Below are 21,830 nucleotides of genomic sequence, written 5' to 3'. Positions count from 1 at the left end.
TTTTAAAAAGATTTATCACATTATTAAAAATACATTAATATTAATATATTATATTAAAATATAAAATCATCATTCGGGAATACAAACTAGTTCCTTACATTAAATTTATAAAAAATAAATATGATTATGATTTTCTAGATTTATGAAGATAAATATATTCATTATTTTATGAAATGAATGGGAATCGTGCGTATATGTAAGGTCAATTAGAGCCCAAGATCCAAAAATGGGCTACACTAACGTCCACCAAGAAAAGTGTTTGTGAGACTGGCTCTATTTATATTTACTTCTTATTTTGTTAATCCCATTCATATTTCTGCACTACCTTGATATGGCACTGTTACCTAATCAATTTTTATTAATTTATATATTTTTTAGTTGTCATCCCCATTGGGTAGTAGTGCCATATCATCTTTTCTTTTAAATTATAATTTCTATTATTACTACTATTTAATAACATTAAAATACAAGTTTATTATCACTCCATCTATATCCATTATAATTTTAATATATTAATTTTAAATATGTATATATATAATATTTTAAAATATACTATTACTTATTTAAATATAAAAGTTTAAAACTACTAATATATTAAATAAACATATAAATTTGGATAAAATAATTACGAATTTAAAGAGGTCTTATATTAGATCTCAAATTATATTTTGCCTTCTTTATTTAAAAATAACTGGTGTCTGTTAGATTAAAGAGTAAAGTAGTCATTTTTGTTTAAAAAAATCATTTATTTCTATTGTTAAAAACTAATATGATTGACGGAATAACCAAATAATTACACATGTATTTCATCTTAGGGTTCAAAGACAAATTTTTAACAATAAAAATGAATGAAATTTTTAATATAATAATTAATTTACTCTTTAATCTAACATATAAAGACTAAACAAAAATTAATCTAATTTCTAATAAAATCAAATAGGAAAGTAATAATCAAATTACAACCAAACCCTTTTATCTGCTAATATAGTAGGCTCTGTTCCTATAAAAATTATATACGCAACAAAACCGAATTGAGTAACACCGAACCCAATTACAATCACTAACCTGCTACACTAAACTGAAAAGGGTATTTAAGTAAATGAACAGAATTCCGCGTCAAAGCTGACGTCTGGTGGACTGAAAATAGCAGGTGCAAGGAAACTCAAAGCTCTTTACTTAAGAAACCCTCAAGAACTTTCCTTTCCCTCCCCAATTCCTTTCCCTTTTTTCCTTTTAATTTCCAAACAGCAAAAAAATTAAAAAAATAATATATATCGGGGCTTGACCCAAAGCTCCATACCCTCAAAGAAGAAGAAAACTTCGAAGAAAAAAGAGAGAGAGAGCCATGAGTGGAAACGACGATAGATTAACCCATGTCAACATCCCTCCCGGTGATGGTAGTAGCTACGCTTTGAGTGGCAAAATCATGCTCAGTGCCATCGTGGTTTTGTTCTTCGTAGTGGTACTTATGTTTGGTCTCCACCTTTACGCACGTTGGTACCTCCTCCGTGCTCGCCGTCGTCATTCACGTAACCGACGTCGTCATCACCGTCGATCGCAGCTGATTTTTTACGTAGACCCCGACGTTAATGGTCCTCCCGCCGTGGCTTCACGTGGACTAGACCCGCAGGTTCTCAAGTCGTTACCGGTTTTCACTTTCTCCTCCAAGACACACCCGGAATCTGCCATCGAATGTGCTGTTTGTCTGTCGGAATTTGAAGAAAACGAATCGGGTCGGGTATTACCCAAATGTAAACATAGTTTTCATTCAGAGTGTATCGATATGTGGTTTCATTCTCACTCCACGTGTCCTCTTTGTCGAACCTCCGTTGAAGGATCCGTACCCGTTTCTGATAACGCGGGAGATTTGGTTATTACGATTAATGAACCGTCGGGTGGAGAGTCCGGATCCAATCAAGAACCCGATTCGTGTCAGCACGGGGATGGTCGGGCCGGTTTGTCGGCGGGGAGGAAGTTGTCGATCGAGGTTCCTATAAGGAATATTGAAGGCTTCGTAGGTGAGTCGAGTGAGTGTGAGTCGGGACCGAGTCAATCCTATAAATCACCGATGAGTCGAATTTTGTCGTTTAAGAGGATACTGAGTAGAGATTGGCGAGGGAGTGGGACGAGTTCTTGTCCTTCGCCAATAAACGCGGCTGTATCTGAGTCGGATTTGGAGCGAGGTGTGGACTATACTCGGCAAACTCAGAGCTGACTCGGGGATTGACTCAGATACGTTTAGCCATGTGGCTGAGTTTTACCTTATCGAAGTAAAAGATGATAGTCCACTCGAGGACTTTGAGGGACATAATCCACAAGGCTCTAGGTTATCAGATTGCTTTGGATGTACACGTGGCATGTTTTGGATCGTTGATTGCCGGAAATATTTTGATTGTAAAATATTGTGTTTGTGTATAAATTTGATCAAATTAAATTAGTTTTTTTATTTATATTTTTGGTTTTATAGTAATTCTTAATTAAATTATTCATTTAATTTTTGACACTAATTTATGCTGAATCTCGCAAATAAAATAAGCATAATGATAAAATTAGTATTTAATATTATTTTTAATTTAGGAGGACATGAATTCGGTTGTACTGAAGTGTATTATAATCTTATTTATGGGTTGAGGAGAGACTATAGATAATTGAAGATATGTCAAAAAGAACAAATATAATTAAAACTTATAATGAGATTATTTTAAAAAAAGCACTTACTAATTTATTGCTTTAGTTTTTTTATTTTTATTTTTTGGGTTATTTTAACTTTAACTTTAAAAAAAATTATTAATTTACCTTTTATTGCACATAAAAGTTGATTAAATTATTAAAATTTTAATGACAATAAAATGATAACTCATCTATCAATCCATGTATACTTCATAAAAATTTTTAAAAATAAATTTAAAAATATTCATAATATATTTTAAAATAATTAATTACGTCATTATTGAAGTATACACAGTCTTCCAAACAAACTGTTATGGGAATGTGATTAAAATTTTAATAATTGGGTGAAGTTTTTTATTAAACAAAAAGCAATACGACAAAAGTCTAAAAATTATAAGAAAAAAGTTAAAAGTCAAAATAACAAAATAAATAAATTCCTTGAAATTTGTTGGTTAAGCATAATTTCCCTTTGATTTATAATTTTTAAGTTCAAATAAGTCAAAGGATTCAAATTACGTGAGAATTTGATGCAACTAAATAAAACTGTTAGCCATTACACGCAATTTTTATCATCTTTATCAAATTGTTTTAATAATCCAACTAATCATCATCGATTGTTTTAAAATATAAATTAATTTAACTATCGATTTAATTTTTATTTATTTACCAATTTCAAGTGATTTATTCGAATTAATATATTAATTGGTCTATTTGTATATACATTACCTCTCTTTTTTCTTTTTTTTTTTATCTCGAAATAAATTGAATTTATAATAATAAAACTCGACAATTTGATAGGAAACCGATTTTTTACTTAATATATATAATTATAAAAATTAATTAAAAATAAAAAAAATATGATATGTTATAGATAGCCTTATGGTGGTGGTGCAGCTAAGGCTGTCTCCAATTCAACCAACCTAACTTCATTCTCCAACTCACGTTTACATATCATTATAATTTTTTATTACAAACCTAACACACCAATCTCTTTAAAAATTACATATAATAAACATGATTTAAAATTATTTAATAATAACGTTATTAAAATAAAAAAGAAATAGACTACATTGTTTATTATGGTGTTTTCATCAATCTTGAGTTAGTGTCGAGTTAACATGTGACACACCAACTCAATTAAATACATACATTATTAAACTCAAAATTCTATCACATACATATGCGTGTGGAAACCACAAATTTAAAACATAAATATTTATTTAAAAATCACATACAATAAATAATAAAATATGTGATTTGAAACTAATTAATAACATATTAAATATGTACGTTATTAAAATGAAAATTTTAGACTAAATTGTTTATTATTGTGTTGTCATGAATCTTGAGTCAATGTTGAGTTCGCTTGTGGCACAAACTCAATCAAATACATTATTAATGCTAGAAATCCTATTAGTGTATACATGTGGAAATTACAAATTTAGAACACAAATGTCTGTTTACAAATAACATACAATAAATAATGGAATGTATGATTTATAACTAATTAATAATAACAAATAAAATACATGTACATTATTAAAATGAAAAACTATCAACAACTCAGTCAAATTCATTATTAATATAAACAACTGATGGAGGTAATATTAAAACAAAATTTTAGCTGAGTGGTAAATTAAAGGTTTTATTAATGTAATTGGAATGAGTTCAAATATCATCATATGTATATTTTCATTTGCTTTAAGTAAAAAGACTAAAATACCCTTGAAAAATGTTACTTGTTTTAATTATGAAAGAGCATCCCCATGATTTTCTAATTGAGTTAAAAATTAAAGAAACTCAGCTTGTTTTTAAAAAATAAAATAAAATCATATAACAAATACAATTTAGTAAAATGTATTTTTATGTAGTCTTACATTTTGTCAATCAAATAATTAAATCATGCATTCCTTTTTTGGTAATAACTAAATCATACATTCCAACCAAATAAAAAAAAGCCGTAATCTTATAAGCTAAATCATAAGTTAAAACCATAATTTGACCCTTCTTTTGATCTAAACTTGTTCTATAAATTTAATATTGTATTCAAATCCTTTTAAGTATTTAATAAAATTTTAGATACAAATCAGTAATCTGATTGTGAACAAGTCAAGTTAAAATTAAATAACTTAAAAATGATTATATGTATGGATAAACTACCCTCAAGATTCTTAAAATATTAATAAGTTTATATTCCAGTAAATCAAATTCAAAAAGTTAAGAAAATAATTGTTGAACTATTCAAAAGATTTCATCTAAGTTATTGGGTTGTTAAAAACACTACTGTATGGCTTTCTCTATTCGCATTGCCTGTACCAATTAAAATCTTTCTTTTCCCATTTCTTGTACTATTTATTTATTTTTCATAAAACAACTTTGAATTTAATGAATCTGCGAACTAAAATTCAAACAACTTTCTTCTCTGATTTCTGGCATTGGTTATCAGATCAACTTAGATCTAAGCTATGTTCTTTTACTCATCAATAGATATTAATTTGCCATATCAGTCGTCTAATTATCACTTGGAGCTCGCTAGTTAGATTTAAAAAAAAAAACTTAATAGTCCAATGACTTAAATAAAACTTTCAAATAGTTCAGTGATCATTTTATAACTTTTTAAAATTGAATTACCAAAACTTAAACTTACTAATAGCATAGTAATCTTAAATGTAATTTACCCTATTATATATATATATATGATAAACGCGTTTAGCAAACGCGGTTTTGTACTATGAAAATTGGAATACACAAATTTCTTAACATCATAATTTGTCTATTGAAAGCCAATCAAAAGAATTCAAATTGATAATAAATCAATTAAAGCCTAAATTATTGCACACACAAAAGAAGAACAAAAAAACAAATAAGGAACACAAAGGTCTTTTGCTTGAGACAGCTTACGTGGGTTTTGGTTTTTTTTCTTTTGACTTTTTGAGAGCTGACTTACTGTTTGAAATTTCGAGTTTTTGGACAATCATTTTCATGCGATTAAATTATAATTCACGTCTTTATAATTTATTTAATTTTAAATTCTAGCATTGATAAAGTCTTATTTTTAAATTTATTTTTGATTTAAATTCAATTATATTTTAATTATTAATTCAATAAATTATTACAATGTTTTGTTTGATCCGAATTATATTGTTTGTAAATGTAACTTCCTTCGAAAGAAATTAATTTGATATTCTAACTATTACTATTAATTTTTTATTTAGACAAAGTATTAATATTTTAAAAAAATTCGTTAGTCAATTGTTATCAAATTTTTATAAAGAAATACAATCATCAAGAATACTATTTAATTGCCGGTTGAGTTTTAGTTCGATTGGTATAAATATTGTTGTCAATGCAGGAGAATGTGTGTTCGAGTGTGCTGGAATGCATTATACTTCTATTTATGGGTTGGGAGGGGCTATGATTAGTTCAGACATTGTGTCAAAAAGAACAAGATTATTAAGAAAAATACCATTTAATTAATACATTTTATTCAAGTAAATCTTTATGCATTTTAAGTTAGGAACGAATACATAACCTCCTGGGCAGTGCCCCTGCAATTTCTTTTTGGGTGTTTTGAGCCATTTGAAGCTTGGAATTTTTTTTATTTATAATTTTTAATATATATTTTTTATTAAATATGGATGTCAATCATAATTTTTAATTGGATTAAAGTGTTATGTGGCACATTGTAATTGGGCAACATTTCAATCAATTTTTTTAACAGTAGTGGATTGAATTGGCAACAACATGTAACTTTAGGTACCAATCTGAACAAAAAAAACTTAAGTACTGAAGTGAGAAAAATAATATACTTTAAGAGTCAAATGATGCTTTAAGCCTACTATAAATATGAACTTGAAATGTGGGAATATACGTAAGTGGTCACGAAAATGTAAATTTTGCTATAAATATATATGAGGTCATGACGATCCCCTGTTTGGATTTAACTATGTTGCAACCATAAAATAAAAAATCATCATGTTTATAAAGACTATATTAATATATGGATTTGAATGTATATGTGAAACTAGACAAAGAATTTTCTAAATATACTCTGAATTTTATGAACTTTGAATTTATCTTTAAATGAATGACATGAACAAGTAAATGGACTTAATTATTAGAAACTAATTGTGATAAGTGAAATGTCCTAGTAAACTTAGTGATTAGTGATGGTAGAATTGGTGTAATAGCTCGATTTTGATCCTAATTGGAACGGTGGTTTCGGGACCACGAATCCGAGTAAAAAAAAATATTTTAAAATTATTTTTGGTGTTTATAATGTGTGAATTAGTATGTGCTAAAATTTCGTTTAAAAATTTTATCATTTAGATGTCCGATTTAATAAAAGGGCTTAATCGCGTAAAATGAAAATTTGGTGGTTTAATGTGCAAGGACCGAATTGCATTTGTCTTTTTAACATGGAGTGTTTAAGTTGAAAATTGGCCATAATTTAAGTTAGTGGACGGTTTTGACTTATTTATATAAAATTTTTATATTTATTATTAAAGGTTAATTAAGTAAATGATTTAATATATATTATATGTTATAATATAATAAAATGAAAGTAGTCATTCATTTTGTCCATTAACTAGCCGAAAATACTAAGAAAAAAAAATAAGAAGAAGAGGTTCATACATTCGGCCATTGTTGGAGCTAATTCAAGGTTAGTTTTGTTTTTGTTTTTGATAATTTTTACGTTTTTGAGATCGTTGCTTCGAATACTACCCGACCCATGCTTCAATTTCTGATTTTGATGAATATTTTGAGTTATGCCATTGATGAATAATTGTGTTTTGTGATGTTTGATGATGAATTATTGAAGATATGTTTTGGGTTAGTATGTTTTGTATTGGAAATTTTGATGAATTTGAGTAATTAGGGCTAAATTACAAAAATAATAAATTGAGGGACTAAAATGTGAAATAAATGAATTTTGTGGGCTTCTATGGGCATAATGAATATTCGGCCAAAGCTTGGTATGTGTAAATTTTGTATGTTTTGTGTTTTATGCAAATTGGACTAAATTGTAAAAAGTATAAAATGTCAGGAGTAAAATAGTAATTTGATAATTTATGTGTTTTTGGATTAAATTGAATGAAATTGTGTTTAAATGAGATTAATTTGAAATTGTATAGATCAAGAACAAAAGAAATCAGACTTGGATCGGGGAAAAAAATAGTAGTTGAATAGTCGTTCTATATACCCGTCGATATCCGAGGTAAGTCTATAAGCAAATATATATTGTTTATTTTAATTAAATATGAATTTTATATGCTGAAAGGAAATATGTGAAATTATACATGTGTTAACCAAATGAAAATAAGCTTGGAAGCTATGTTTATGAATTCGTTTCGACTGAGTTACGACGTCCAAAAACCCCGTACGAACCTTAGGAATAGCTAGGCTACATATGTCATGAAATAAGATTTTCGATATGTGTTCTCGTGTAAGACCACGTCTGGGACGATGGCATCGATATATGTGATTACGTGTAAGACCATGTCTAGGACATTGGCATCGTATTTGATTCGTGTAAGACCCTGTCCGGGACAGTGGCATCGATATGAGATAGCATGTAAGACCACATCTGGGACGTTGGCATTGTTCGATATATGTGATTATCCGAGTATCCTATTAAATTCCGAATGGTTCAACGGGTAATGATAAGTTGTGATCGAAGGTGTAAAATGAGCTAAAACGATCAGGTATGAGTTACTTGACTACCTATTTAAAAATAAGGTAAGTTGGCCAGTTGGTTTGTGATACAAATTATATAAGTTACTAATGTGAACATATGTACATTGGTTAAGCATATTCGGCCATGTGTTATGTATATGCATATGATGTTATATTTTGATTCAAAATTATATGTATATGTGTGTAAATATATATTCGGATATATAATGATATTATGTCTTTGAATTGAATGACACTTTGAATATATATATTTATATATTCGGTTAAGATAAGATTTACTTAAGAAAACACATGTTTTATATGAAACGTTAAGCTTGAGGTTAAATGTGATTATACTAGTATAATTTAATTTGGTTAAAAATGAGTTGATAATGTAGTTTATATTCGGTCAAAATTGATATGTAATAATGAGGTTAAAAATGAGAACTGCACATGTGAATGACATTATATATATATTCGGTCAAATGTTAAACTTATGTGTATTCGGTTAAATATGGATTTGATGTATAGTATGTGTTTGATAAATGTATTTTTCGATTATGGAAATGGATATGAATATTGAAAACATTATTTGATTTTGTTGTAACTAATTAAATGTTGTTAAGTTATTTAATTGCTCATGACTTACTAAGCTGTAATAGCTTACTCTGTGTGTTTTTCCTATATTTTTAGAGCTCCAAATACTTGCTCGGGTTGGAAGTCGTTGGAGTCATCATCACACTATCCGGTTATCGCTTCGGTAAATTATAACTTTGAGTTTTTGGTTATGTGGCATGTATAGGCTAGTTTTAATTTAGTTGTTGTATATATATTCAGCCATGCGAAAATGGCTTGATCTAATGCTAATGATCCAAGGTTTAAGTAATTTTGGTCATAATAAAGGCGTGGGGTATGCTTGGTATATGAATTTGGTAAGACATAATGATATATATATATGGTTTATAATTATTTTATTTTGGTAAGCTTGATATGGATGAGAGATGTGTTATGGTTGTGGTTTGTTAATGATGCTAATGATAGTGATTTTCATCATGTATTAGCTTAATTTGTAAGTATGAATTATGGTCTAATTTGTGTGATGGAATGGTATTGAGATTTGACTTGATTAAATAGGTAAATTACGATATATATTGAAGATGAAATAATGGTTATTTATATTTATGTGATGTAAATATAGGTGATGGTCATAATCTAGTTTGTGATTCGGCATTGGTGATCAAATCATGTAGTTAAGTACTTCGTTATATGTTAATTTTGAATTTGGTTGTAGTCATTATGTGTGGACTATGTTATGCTATGAATATTTGGTAAATTGAAATGGTTAATTTGAGTAAATTTGTAATGGCATGAGTACATTGGTGAAATGGATTGAAAATGGAAATTGATATATTATTATATATATTTGGTTGATGAAATGTAAACAAATGTATATATGTCTTTGATAAGCTATTTGATAATTCGGTATGTAAAGGACTAATGGTTTTAATGTTTGAATTAAAAAAAAGAAGTGCTATATGTATACATAGTGATATGACCGATTATGGTAATTGACTTATTATTGTAAGTATAAAATATTTGCATTGTATGTGTTCTTTTAAGTTTATGAAATGTTTATGTCATTATTATGATTTGCCTATTTAGGCTTAATATAGGATGGCAAAGGTTGTATGTGATTTAAATATTATATAGAAGTTAATTTGCATGACCAGATATATATATATATATATATATAAAATAAATTGATTTGGGTGTGTATATGAAATTTTGACATGATTTATACTGTATGGAATTGGCACGTTTTGAATCGGCTAAAGCACTTGGAAAATGGCTAATGTTAGTCAAGTGAGTAAAGTATGAATTGGTTTTATATGTATTTTAGGCTTAATAATTAACATGCGAATTGGGTGTAAATTGTATGGTTAGTTTGCTAGCCGAATAGAAGATAAGATGAATGGCAAAGCATACATATGTTTTGTACTAAGATGAATGGCAAAGCATACACATGTTTTGTACTTAAATGGGAAGTTAAGCATGTATGTCTTATTAGTTGAGTTAAAAAAAAAAGGTGCCTATTTGATAAGGTTAAATGCATTTGTGGCTAAGACGTTTATATGCTAAACTTGACTATTTGGTGAAATTGATTATGCTGCATTTTCTAATGGACAATAAGCCGAGCGATATAGATTGTTTGGTTTTATGCACATGAATAGAAGTATGAATTAATATGTTTGATATTTAGCTTAAGAAGTAAAAAAAAAAAAATGCTTGGATGTCTTAATGTATGCGCATGGAATTTGTAATGTGATGAGTCATCTTATAATTTGATTTTTGAATTATAGGAGTAAGAAGTATATATGTTTCGAATGGTGGGATTTTAAAGCATGTGTAATATGCCTATTTTGAGCCGTGTTTTATATGGTAATGCCTTATAACCCTATTCCGGCAACGGATACGGGTTATGGGTGTTACAATTGGCATGTCATAAGAATTAGTGTGTATGCTGTATGAACGAAGATATGTTTATAAACGGAGATATAGTACTTTGCACCATGACACTTTGGGTTTTTCTGTTATGTGTTTGGTTTCTACGGTGTATTTTTGGCTGTTGTTATATTAAAATTTGTTAAGGGTGAAATGAGTTAAAATTTGAGTGTGAATGTAATTTGGTACAGGAAAAATAAAAAAAAAGGGTACAAGCAAAATAAATGAACAGAAATTGAACTAATGAATGTGGTTGGATGAAATAGAAAATGTGTGAAGCTAATTACGATAAAAGATTTAGTGCTTAGCATTAAAGGAAAAACTATGGCTCAATTCATAAGCGAAAGAAAGATGTGAGAATAAAATTTCCAAAATCGTATACTCGATTAAAAAAGGTTTAAGAGCCATACATCTAAATTCGGAAATGTGGTTGCTTAATGAATAACAATGGGGAAAGTTGAGCCCTTATAATTTGATAATGAGAAATAATTTGGGTCGCATCAATGAATTAGGAATATGATTTATAAGCTTATCACATAGTACTTACTGAGCTCACGCGTTAAGAGAGTTGAATGGGGAATGGGGAATGTTGAATGGGGCAGGAAAGGGGTGAATCGTAGAAAGGAGGGTGCAAGCAGTAAGGCAAGGAAGGATATGTTATAGTGTCAATCCAACTTAAACAAGTTACAGTGGCTGTGCTGTTGGCTGTGTTAGTGATTTTTCAGTTTTAACCGGGAATAGGACAAAGCACCAGCATACAACAAGAGTAAAAGCTAACGCAAAAATACATGAGAAATCGCACCAGCATGGAAAACATAAACAACACCAATCCATTAAACAACCACAACATAACCCCAATTCAACTCATACATTTTAATCTTAGGCGCATACTGGATGATAACAAAAACACTATTATTATTATTATTATTCGGATTTGGCGTCAGGTTTGAAGGTAAGAAGCATTATTGCCAGCCGACAGAAATCGTTGTTCTCCTTTGCAATTGGCGATACTGTCTTTTTGCCCTCATTGAACACACATCTTCACAAGTGACCGAACTAGTAACCAGCCGCTAGCACCAGTCTTAGCCGAAAAATAATCTTTAGCCTTTAAGTACCCATTAATTCTCTGGACATCGGAGTCCGCAAGCGAGTAAAGTTGAGCGCAAACTTCCAAGCCGGCTCTTGTATGAATGCCCACATTTTTGGTCTTCATCATCTTGGAAATGATGAAGCTTACATGTTTGGCTGCTGATTTCATTATGTGAAGCGTGATAGGAGCCAAATCATCATAGCTTCTGGCCGTTTCGCCCTTGGGATGCTTCTGTAGACTCCCAACACAGAAGTTGAAGGTTTCTTTGGGTTGGGAATCACTCTTTACAGCTTTGTTACAAGCTTCTTGGATAATGTTATTGCAGCTTACAGAGACAAGCAAGATAAAGAAGAAAGCGAGAAAACAAGTGTAGGAATTCATCATCTTTGAATTTGATTTGTTGGAGTTGCTAGTGGTAATAGTAATGGTTTTTGTTGAGAATATTTTCATGCTTGAAATGGACCCTTTTTATAATGAGAAAATGAAATGGTTTTTCTAGGGAATTCCCCTACGACTACCAAATTATCTAACATAAATACCATTATTTAGCATGAGAGATGAGACTCTAAGGATGCTTGTAGAAAAGTCAGACATCCCATAATCACACAATATATCATATTAACTCTAAAATTAACCCTTTCTTTATAAAATTCTGAACATTAATGGTTACCAAGTTTACATCAAGGTTGTGAGTCTTAAAGACTTCAAATCAAAATTTCAAATATGCATTTTAATAGTATTTCTTGCCCAATTATTATTATTCTTTATCAATAACTTTTATTTTTAATTAATTCTAATCTGATTTTTTCCCTATATACTTTATAACTGTTTATGAAAATCAATCTTAGAAAGCATGAGATTATGAAGGGAATACCAATCAATTCTAATTTTCCCATCTTCATAACATTCTCTTTTTCTATTGATTTTTATAGAATTTTTTTTATTGGTGTAAATGAGTTCGTTGTTAAAGAGAACCAAACTCTTGTCTAAGGCACATGTGCATGCCACTTCCACCTTTCTCTGATTTTTTTTTAAGGTAAACTATATTCAAATTATGATTATTTGTAGATTTTTGGGTGTTTAGTTGAGTAATTATTTTATAATTTTTTGATTAAAATAATATTAATAGTTAATTAACTATTTTGTTGAGCGATTAAAAAAAAAGAAAAAAAAATACCCCTACAAACTTTTAATCGTGTTTTTATTTTTTAATTTTTTTTCTTCTTAGAGCCCAAATTCACCTAAGAAAAAAACAAATCTTCCACAAACCTTTATCATAAATGGGAGAGGAAGAGGGTGTTCAAAAATAATAGTGACATTGACATGAGATGTTAAAGTGAAAATATCTAACTTCACCTATCTTGAATATAAAACATATCATATTATGCCAATTCAAAGTGTACCAAAATATTTATTAAATCAAAGAATTGAAAGTACAACACAAAATTGGTAGACCAATTGGGATGATTAAATAAAAAAAACAAAGGATTAAAATTTAAATAATACAAATACATATTTATCTAACTCAACTAATAAAAATTATAAAAATCCACTTTTGGATTCCTTATTAAATTAACCTCTTTAACTTAAGCATGTATCTAACTATTCTTTTAAAGGTGTAGGATCTAATTAAAGGGAAAAGATAAACTCAAAATTATATAGGATTTTTCTAGTAATTTTTACTACCTTTTTACTTAAAAAGATTATTAATCTTGAATATTTGTTAATTAATTAAGTGAATTTTGCTTTAAATGTTAATAATGGACATGAATTTATAAAGTATGTAAAATTGTGCTTTTTTATATGATTTTTGTGCATAAAATAAAATTATTTCAATATGATATCCTGAAATTATCAATGGGAAGATACTCATCGGTTTCAGCCCTAGATTTCAACCGCGGTAGGCAAAACGTCCACCAATTGAGGTTTGGCGATAACCTAGAATATAAGCCCCCGACACGACACGCAGTTAGTGGTTTTGTTTTCAAATTTATTCAGTCGATGTTTAGAGCCGGGAACACTTACAGTGGTGTATGCACAACATAACATACATAAGACTTCATATTGTTGAAATATAATGAACCTTTCTCATGTCCACTCCTTTTTCCATTGTCTTGGGACAATCCTCTAAAGAAAGGTGAAATCTCAATATTAGAAGGTTGATTACCCTTTTTCGTATAAGTTATAGCTTAGCTATCCAATATCTTGTCTATGTATGAATCTTGCAATAGTGCTATCACTTTGTTCTTTCGATCCCTTAGGATTCGAATGCCTAGAATAAAATTAGCTTCTCCCAAGTCTTTCATCCTAAACTGTTGGGTTAACCATAGTTTAAATGATGACAATATCCCTACATCATTCTCAACTAGTAGAATTTCACCCGACATATGGAATGAGAAAGACCACCTTTTCATCCCCTAAATGTTTATAAACACAATGTTCTTTTATGTTTTGCTCAAATTCAAAAATCTTGACCGCTTGAACAAATCTTTGATTCCATGCACGGGATACTTGCTTAAGTCCATATATAAAAAAAGTATATATAAAAAATAAGATTAATTTTTTTATAATATAATTGTTTTTATTAATTTTTAATATTATATTAGTAATTGTCACTTCATAAACTATTTTTTATTAAATCTTATAATTAAGTTTGATAATAATCATTTTATTAAATCTATTTAAAGTAAGGTGTCTACATCAGGGAAACAACATTATCAATCCAAATAATCCTTAAAAAATTGTATTAAATTAAGTTCAATAATATTTAAACGTTGACTTAATTTTTGGGTTTTGCAAACATCATTAATAAGTGAATGGAAACAACAATCGGGAAACCAAAGAATTCAACATATATACATAGATAGATAAAAGATTAAAAAAACTGTTTAATTAATTAGTAAAAAATGACATAATTAGAACAATGGTATGATAATAAGCATACTAATGGCGTTGGTATCGATAATAAGCTGTTTAGACTCCAGGGACCATGTCGGGACTATAGGGAACGCCGGAACTTGGGATCCAAGTCTCGGATTCGAGAAAGACGCGAGGAGTCCATTTGTTGGCTTCATTTATATCTATCTTTTTGATACCTTTCCATGCTACCCTATGGCTGGTATCGGCACCGGGTCCCCTGTTTCCAAACTCGGCAATGAAAGAAGTGTCTATTCCTATGGTGCCTGTCATTGGGGCATAACCCTCTGGTTGAATGATGTCGTCGATCCTAGATTGCATTATGATGGACCTAGCGAATTGTTTCCAAGGACGCCCCAAGTACGCCTTGTTCGTATCCTTCACTGGGATGTAATCAGGGGCGCCCGAGATGGTGCAGTTTTGAAGCACAATGGCTGAGTTTGTTCCAAGATCATTCCTTCCTTGTGCAGTAACCATGCAGTTTTGGCCTGGCCCTGGCTTCCTCACGACGAGCATACAGTTCTGGAAAATGCTCGCCGCATCCCCGAAGATGAAATCCACCGTTCCGGTGATGAGACAGTTGCCATATAATTGTCTCTCTCTGTGAGCGTAAAGAGTGTCTTGGTACCCAGTGAAATGGCAGTTGAACATGATGACCCTATCAGCAGTGGCCCTAAAGGCAACTGCTTGATGACCTTCGGGTCCTGCTGAGTTATCGAATCCAATGTCCTTGGCCATGAAACCAGCCCCATCCGCAGCTAAAATATTTCACAAACATACATACATATATACTAGTTAGCCACCACACTTTACCACCAAAACTTATATATGTATATAATACTACTTACCAACAGTTGCAGTGCGGTATGTTCTAACCGGTGGATTCTTAGCAACGCTAATGTCATTTGTGATGATGGTCTTGGTTGGGCCATCACCGATGAATACAACATTAGTCATCTGCTTGGTCACGTTGATTTGCTCTTTGTAAGTACCAGCCTTAATGTGAATAACAAATCGATCGGGACTTTTCACGGGGACTTCAGCCAAGGCCTTGTTAATAGTATCATATTTCCCGCTACCATCTTTAGCAACCACAACGTTAGGCTTCAAATCCATTGGTTTTGCTTGAAGGAGTTTTCGGTCAGCTTGACTAATCCACTCAGGCATATCCTCAGCCGACAAAAGCTTACGATTGACCTCCGTGGTGTCGATGTTGCCGACGTTTGGAATGTTAAGTTCCTTCACGATGGTGGATAACCCATTAAGCATCGCTAAAGCATTGCTAGTAATCTCCATGCTAGTCTTCAAGATTGATTGCATCTTCTGCGATGATTCGTTACTTGATTCCGCGAATGAGTCTATACATGTCTGTTGACTCGTGAATGCACCGCTTAGCCAGGTCTTTAGTTCCAAAAGGTATTTTCCGATCTTGCTCATTTCGTATTCCCCTAGCATGTCGAATGACTTTTGAAAGTCATCAATGGCTAAGTCCAACACCTCTTGGCAAACACCAAGTGCCGCTTTGTTGTTCTCATCCTTAATCAACTCTTGGACTGTTACTGAATGGGCCAACACGTTTTTTATCTCAACTAGCCCGGCTTGGAAACCTGTCCTTATCAGCTCCTTAACGTCGCTAGAATTTGACGACGCCAAGCTTTTTTGGCACGTCTCTTTATAATTTGTGGGTTGACATAGAGCTTGCACAGCTTTGTTCGAACTCGATATCTCTTCACCATCACTCTTAGTTTTTATGTGCGTAACACCCACCACCACAGCTACCACCAAGGCTACCAAAAACACCGCACAAATACCAATAATAGCATTATTCGCCATTTTTAAACAACTTTTTTTGTTTCAAAAAAATATCTTCTTCCCTCTTTCTTTCCCTTGAAGAAAAGAAAGCAAGAAAGAAGAAAACCTTATTTGAAGTTGTGGGGCTGCTTATTGCATATCACTTATGGCCCCTCGAGCACAGGCTTGAATAATATGTTATTGAAGTTCCATATTTATATTAAAAAATGAATCAGTTAAAACCCTAAAAATGGCCATATTTAGTTTAAAATGTTTAATGGTGGAGAGTGTCCTACGGATGTGAGAATTTGTTTAAATTTCAAGGATATTAATCGCTCTATAAAATTATGGTGTTTTAATCTTCTTTTTCTTATTCTTTTAAAATCTCGCTTTGAAATTGTTCAAAACAAGGCTAATGCTAGGATGTAATTTATATAATTATATATAATTATATTATATATATATATGGTTGGGTAAAATATTTTTTAGATAAACTAATATTTTAAGTATCGAAATAATTAATATATAAATTTAATTTAAATGCTAAATTGTAAATTAAATATTATTTTTTAAAATCTTTTCACATTCCACAAAGGATTAGCTTTCATATTTTAAGATTTTTTTTGACACTTATAAATTACAGCTTTGTGGATTAAATGATAACTAACGTTGTTTGAAACATTTGTAAGAAATCATATCATATCATATCATAAATAATATAATATAATAAGGTGTATATATTCATTCTTTGTGGCATTCTTTTTTTTTTCAAAATTATTTTTTAATTAAAATATTATTATTTAAGATGATTTAAAAATAATATTATAAACTAATATTATAAAATGAATTATTATTTATTTATTTTATCTAATATGTTTAAAATTTAACTTTTATTATGCGTTCTTTATAGTGAAAGCAAACTTGTGCATGAGTAGCAATTGTAATAATAAAAATTATAATCATAATATTACCATGTAAAATTATGCGGTACAATAATATTACATATATATAATTCAAATAATTTCGTATTATTAAATACTATTTTTTATATTTAATATTTCTTATCAAATTTTTAATATTTTTATGTGCATAGGATGGTCACTTACTCACTTTCCATCTTCAATTTATTTAATATTTTTTTATGTATTTGCTCTCCATTATTTTCACCTCAATTTAAATTTTTTTTTATCATACTGAAAGTTTGGGATGAAAATAATGGAACTTTGGACAAAGAGAAACAAGACATATGAGAAAACTCGAAATAAATGATCCAAAAGAATTCCTTGTTTCCTTTTAGACTTAGCATGTAAGATACTGTTATCAGTGTTTAAAAAACCCAGATGCAGAAACCGTATAGAGCCTTGAGATGGGGAGAAGTTTCAAACACCCTGGTTTCATCTGTCTGTCAAACTTTGGTAATGAATCCCAAGAGCATCCAAACTCGAGAGAAGGTCTTATTTTGGAGAAACATAAGATAGTTTGCATGCTAGCGCCGGGGATTCATGGGAAACATTAGGAAAGGTTCAGAGAAGAAAGTTCGAGGGAACTGACTGGTACACCAAAGAAAAAAACAAAATCAAACTTCAACATTCTTTGAACTTCAAAACTTCATCCTTATCTCCACCAACTTGTAATTCCGCAATCTTACCCAACTTCAACGCGTTCTTCCTATTTTTGAAGTCGGAATGTGTGCACCACTGGCCGTTAGTTTCTTCTTTCTCAATTTTCTTAACTTTGTTGCCTCCTTTGACTATATAGTCCTCTACAATATCCTATTTGTAATTTCAACCAATTCCTTGTCTGTAGTCATATTATCTCTGCCCATCACCTCAGTTGTTTCAACGAAACCTTGATTCCTATTTGATTGGCTGAACGCTAGTGTCCGATCCATCTCTAAATTGGACTTGCACACTCACATTCTTTGCCCCGGTTGCTTACTTCCACTTCATCTGTCTCGTTTACACCCATGTTATCAATACTATGCAACGTCACCCCTTTCATGTCACCTTCAATATTTGACTTTCTTTCGTGTTATCAACACTTCCACTTAATTGCTTTTTGGTTTGTCGATTTGCTTTTCATAACTCCTTTTCTTGTTTCGCATTGGAAAAATTGAAACCATCAGTTTTTACTTTAAACCTTATTTAGTATGATGTTAAACAGATTTATTAGGTCTGTTCAGTTTAATGAAATTGAATGCATGCAGAAATTCAAAGTTACAAAGAAACCATGCCACAACCCAAAATTAACAAAATTACAATCCCAAAAACCATAACAAAATAAAGTAAAATTTAAATTGCTTTATTAAATAAAACTGAGACGAAACCTCCGAATGTCATGTCCAAACCTAACCTCAAGGATTATCTATAAGGATAAAATTATGGGGGTGAGCTACAAAAAGCTCAATGCGAGTCTGAAACATAGTAAACATTGTATATACATGTAGACATTCAAACTACAGTAAAGCGTATAGCCAACAACATTTCTTAGATCATAGTAGAGCACGACATCATAAAAATATAGTATATATATATATATATATGGGCATGCTTTTATGAAAACATTGTATATTTTCTACCCATCGATCTATTATACACCATGATTTCTCAGAGCTCATCATTCTAACACCAAAACAGGAAGAGCCACCGGTAACAATTTTTTCAATTAGACTTCCAATAATTTGTGGATAAACCCCCAGTACTCCGAACCTTACTTTAGGGTTGCAAATTAATTTCTAGTATAATATTACAGATAAACTGCTGGTACTCCACAAAACTCCTCTGTCACCAATCAATCCCAATCCCCATGCAATGCATTATGACATACCGATAGTGTAGCATATCATGCTTGTCAATAATAATTTCAATAATGGTGGCATGCTTAACATGCATTCGATAAAAAAAATCAATCAGAGAATTTTTTTTTACATGTAATCCATTTATGTAGTAACAATCAGCATGGTTAACAATACAAGGCATGTAATAACATGCATTAAGCTGATCAACACTTATAGCATACATCCGGTTAACACCTATAGCATTACACACTTGGTTATTTACACTTTAAGGCCCTAAAACATTCGACCAATGCCAATAAAATACATACAACCTTTCAACAATCACCAAACATACAAAGTTAGGACCCATACCTGAATAACACAAATCCGAAACACTAATAGTAGTCTACAGCTCCTATGCTTCAGATATGATTAAATCTGGTTTAGATATGTACCTAACACAAAGAAACAATTGTTAGAAATCAACCACTAATCTCCTTATAAGGTTCGGCCAAATCGGAGAAAATAATGGCTATTCAAATCTGATTTTCGGAATCACCACATACACTGTTTTGGCTTAAGACAGAGATGCGAATAACCTCTGATGTCAACAGTGATTCGAGCGATTCAGATTTTAACCTTCAATAAAAAAACACAAATAGAACACATGTGAGAATTGACCATGGACTTTTGATAGAATCGATCATTATAGAAAAGAAAACTGTATTCATCTATTAAAAGAAAATTGAGCTTAGATAACAAATACACTAAGTACATTAGGAAGTACTTGCTATAGTCAAAATTGCATGAGTAATTAGAAATTTTTATTTTTAGAGCAACATTTTCTGCACTTATTTTGCTAAACAAGCTTATGAAACTTGGGCAAATTTTTAGAAACAAAATATTGCTGAGAACTGAAGTATAAAATATGTTTACATGGTTTGGCATTACAAAAGGTAATTATGTTGTTGTGGTAATTCATTCATGCATATTTTGCTTAAGGACAAGCAATAACTTAGGTTTGGGGGTGTGATAACTCTTGAAAAGAGTTATATTTCAAGCTTATAGACTTGGTTAATTATTCATACTTGAGTAAATTTAGTTGTATTTTAGGAAATTATAGTAGTATTTTTATAACATTGCATCATGAAGCTTGGATTTTGCTTTCAATGTCACTATATGTTACTTTTACTCGTGGGAGGAAAGAAATTGCTTGTTGTTTATAGCAGGTGTAGAAAGGAGGAAAATAAGTGAATGAGTGAAGTTTTGTCATGTCAAAACGTTGGATAGATTGCCAATACAAATGCCATGGCAATTTCAGGAAGATGCTAACTCAACTGTTAATTCGTTGCGCTCTCAGCCAGTTGACTTGTACTAGAAATATCCACCTAAAAAAGGAGAAAAGAGTTGTGTTGAGAGGGGGACTTACCCTATAAAAAGAAGGAGGAAGAGAGGAGAGAGAGCGATTTTTCCTCTCACATAATTTCTCGTGAGAGATCTAGAGACGTAAGGAAAGAGGGTAGCAACTAAGGAATAGAGTAGCAATGCAAGGAAGAAGGAAAAGCATTCAATCCTGGGCTTCGTAAGATATTGCAGCACTGGAGTTGGTGCTAAATTGGTGAAAGCTTCTTGAAGTTCTTCCTTCACTATCTTAATTGATTTCTATGAATTTTAACTGTGAAAATATGTTATTGAATGATACTTTCATTTTGGATTTTAGTTTCCAACTCATGAGCTAATCTCATCGGGTTGGGATTACTGGATGGATCTTTAGTTTCTTTAATGACCAAGGTATTATCCTGATTAGATTTACTATTTCATTTGATTTGGGCTATTTTAAAATGTATGCAGTCTCTAGAAATAGATAAATGTATGGTATGTCCATAAACTTGATTTAATTCTGAAAAGGTTAGATAAGTTGGATTGTGATCAAATGATACAAGGGAGTACTCGATAGAATACTCATAGCACTCTAGACATAGAGTTGCACTCTTTATAGAGAAATGAAGTAATAGTACTGGGTATCCTTTTTTAGGCTTGTAAACATGCAAAGCCTTAGGTAGGGTAGCTTGAAGTCTGACTCTCAAAAGAAGCAAACTATCTTAGATTTAATCTGAATTAAATCTTGCAATTAAGTTTGATAATAATCATTTTATTAAATCTATTTAATCAATCCAAATAATCCTTAAAAAATATATTAAATTAAGTTCAATAATATTTAAACGTTGACTTAATTATTGGGTCTTGCAAACATCATTAATAAGTGAATGGAAACAACAATCGAGAAACCAAAGAATTCAACATATATACATAGATAGATAAAAGATTAAAAAACTGTTTAATTAATTAGTAAAAAAATGACATAATTAGAAAAATGATATGATAATAAGCATATTAATGGCGTTGGTA

The 21,830-nt window shown here is 30.6% G+C and overlaps 3 protein-coding genes across 3 annotated transcripts; 1 reads left to right on the top strand and 2 right to left on the bottom strand.

Annotated features, from left to right (window-relative positions):
* Positions 1-957: 957 nt before the first annotated feature.
* Positions 958-2,450, top strand: LOC107931498 (RING-H2 finger protein ATL2). Its single transcript, XM_016863403.2, has one exon. The coding sequence runs from the start codon at positions 1,346-1,348 to the stop codon at positions 2,213-2,215; it is 870 nt and encodes a 289-aa protein (XP_016718892.1). The 5' UTR covers positions 958-1,345; the 3' UTR covers positions 2,216-2,450.
* A 9,422-nt stretch (positions 2,451-11,872) lies between these two features.
* LOC107931427 (uncharacterized) lies at positions 11,873-12,322 on the bottom strand. The gene has a single exon (XM_016863303.1). The coding sequence runs from the start codon at positions 12,320-12,322 to the stop codon at positions 11,873-11,875; it is 450 nt and encodes a 149-aa protein (XP_016718792.1).
* A 2,491-nt stretch (positions 12,323-14,813) lies between these two features.
* LOC107931402 (pectinesterase) lies at positions 14,814-16,833 on the bottom strand. Its single transcript, XM_016863282.2, has 2 exons — positions 15,703-16,833; positions 14,814-15,612 (listed from the first exon to the last, which is right to left on the bottom strand). The coding sequence occupies exons 1-2, from the start codon at positions 16,685-16,687 to the stop codon at positions 14,912-14,914; spliced, it is 1,686 nt and encodes a 561-aa protein (XP_016718771.2). The 5' UTR covers positions 16,688-16,833; the 3' UTR covers positions 14,814-14,911.
* Between the last annotated feature and the right edge of the window lie 4,997 nt (positions 16,834-21,830).

This window comes from Gossypium hirsutum, chromosome D09 (genome assembly GCF_007990345.1).
Source record: "Gossypium hirsutum isolate 1008001.06 chromosome D09, Gossypium_hirsutum_v2.1, whole genome shotgun sequence".
Taxonomy (NCBI): domain Eukaryota; kingdom Viridiplantae; phylum Streptophyta; class Magnoliopsida; order Malvales; family Malvaceae; genus Gossypium; species Gossypium hirsutum.
The sequence above is the reverse complement of the archived record's forward strand: the minus strand, read 5'-3'. Positions and strand labels throughout refer to the sequence as shown.

Coding starts and splice junctions, on each gene's coding strand:
- LOC107931498 (XM_016863403.2), top strand. CDS start 1,346: ATGAGTGGAAACGACGATAGATTAACCCATGTCAACATCCCTCCCGGT.
- LOC107931427 (XM_016863303.1), bottom strand. CDS start 12,322: ATGATGAATTCCTACACTTGTTTTCTCGCTTTCTTCTTTATCTTGCTT.
- LOC107931402 (XM_016863282.2), bottom strand. CDS start 16,687: ATGGCGAATAATGCTATTATTGGTATTTGTGCGGTGTTTTTGGTAGCC. Junction 15,613..15,702: donor ATACCGCACTGCAACTGTTG/GTAAGTAGTATT, acceptor GAAATATTTTAG/CTGCGGATGGGGCTGGTTTC.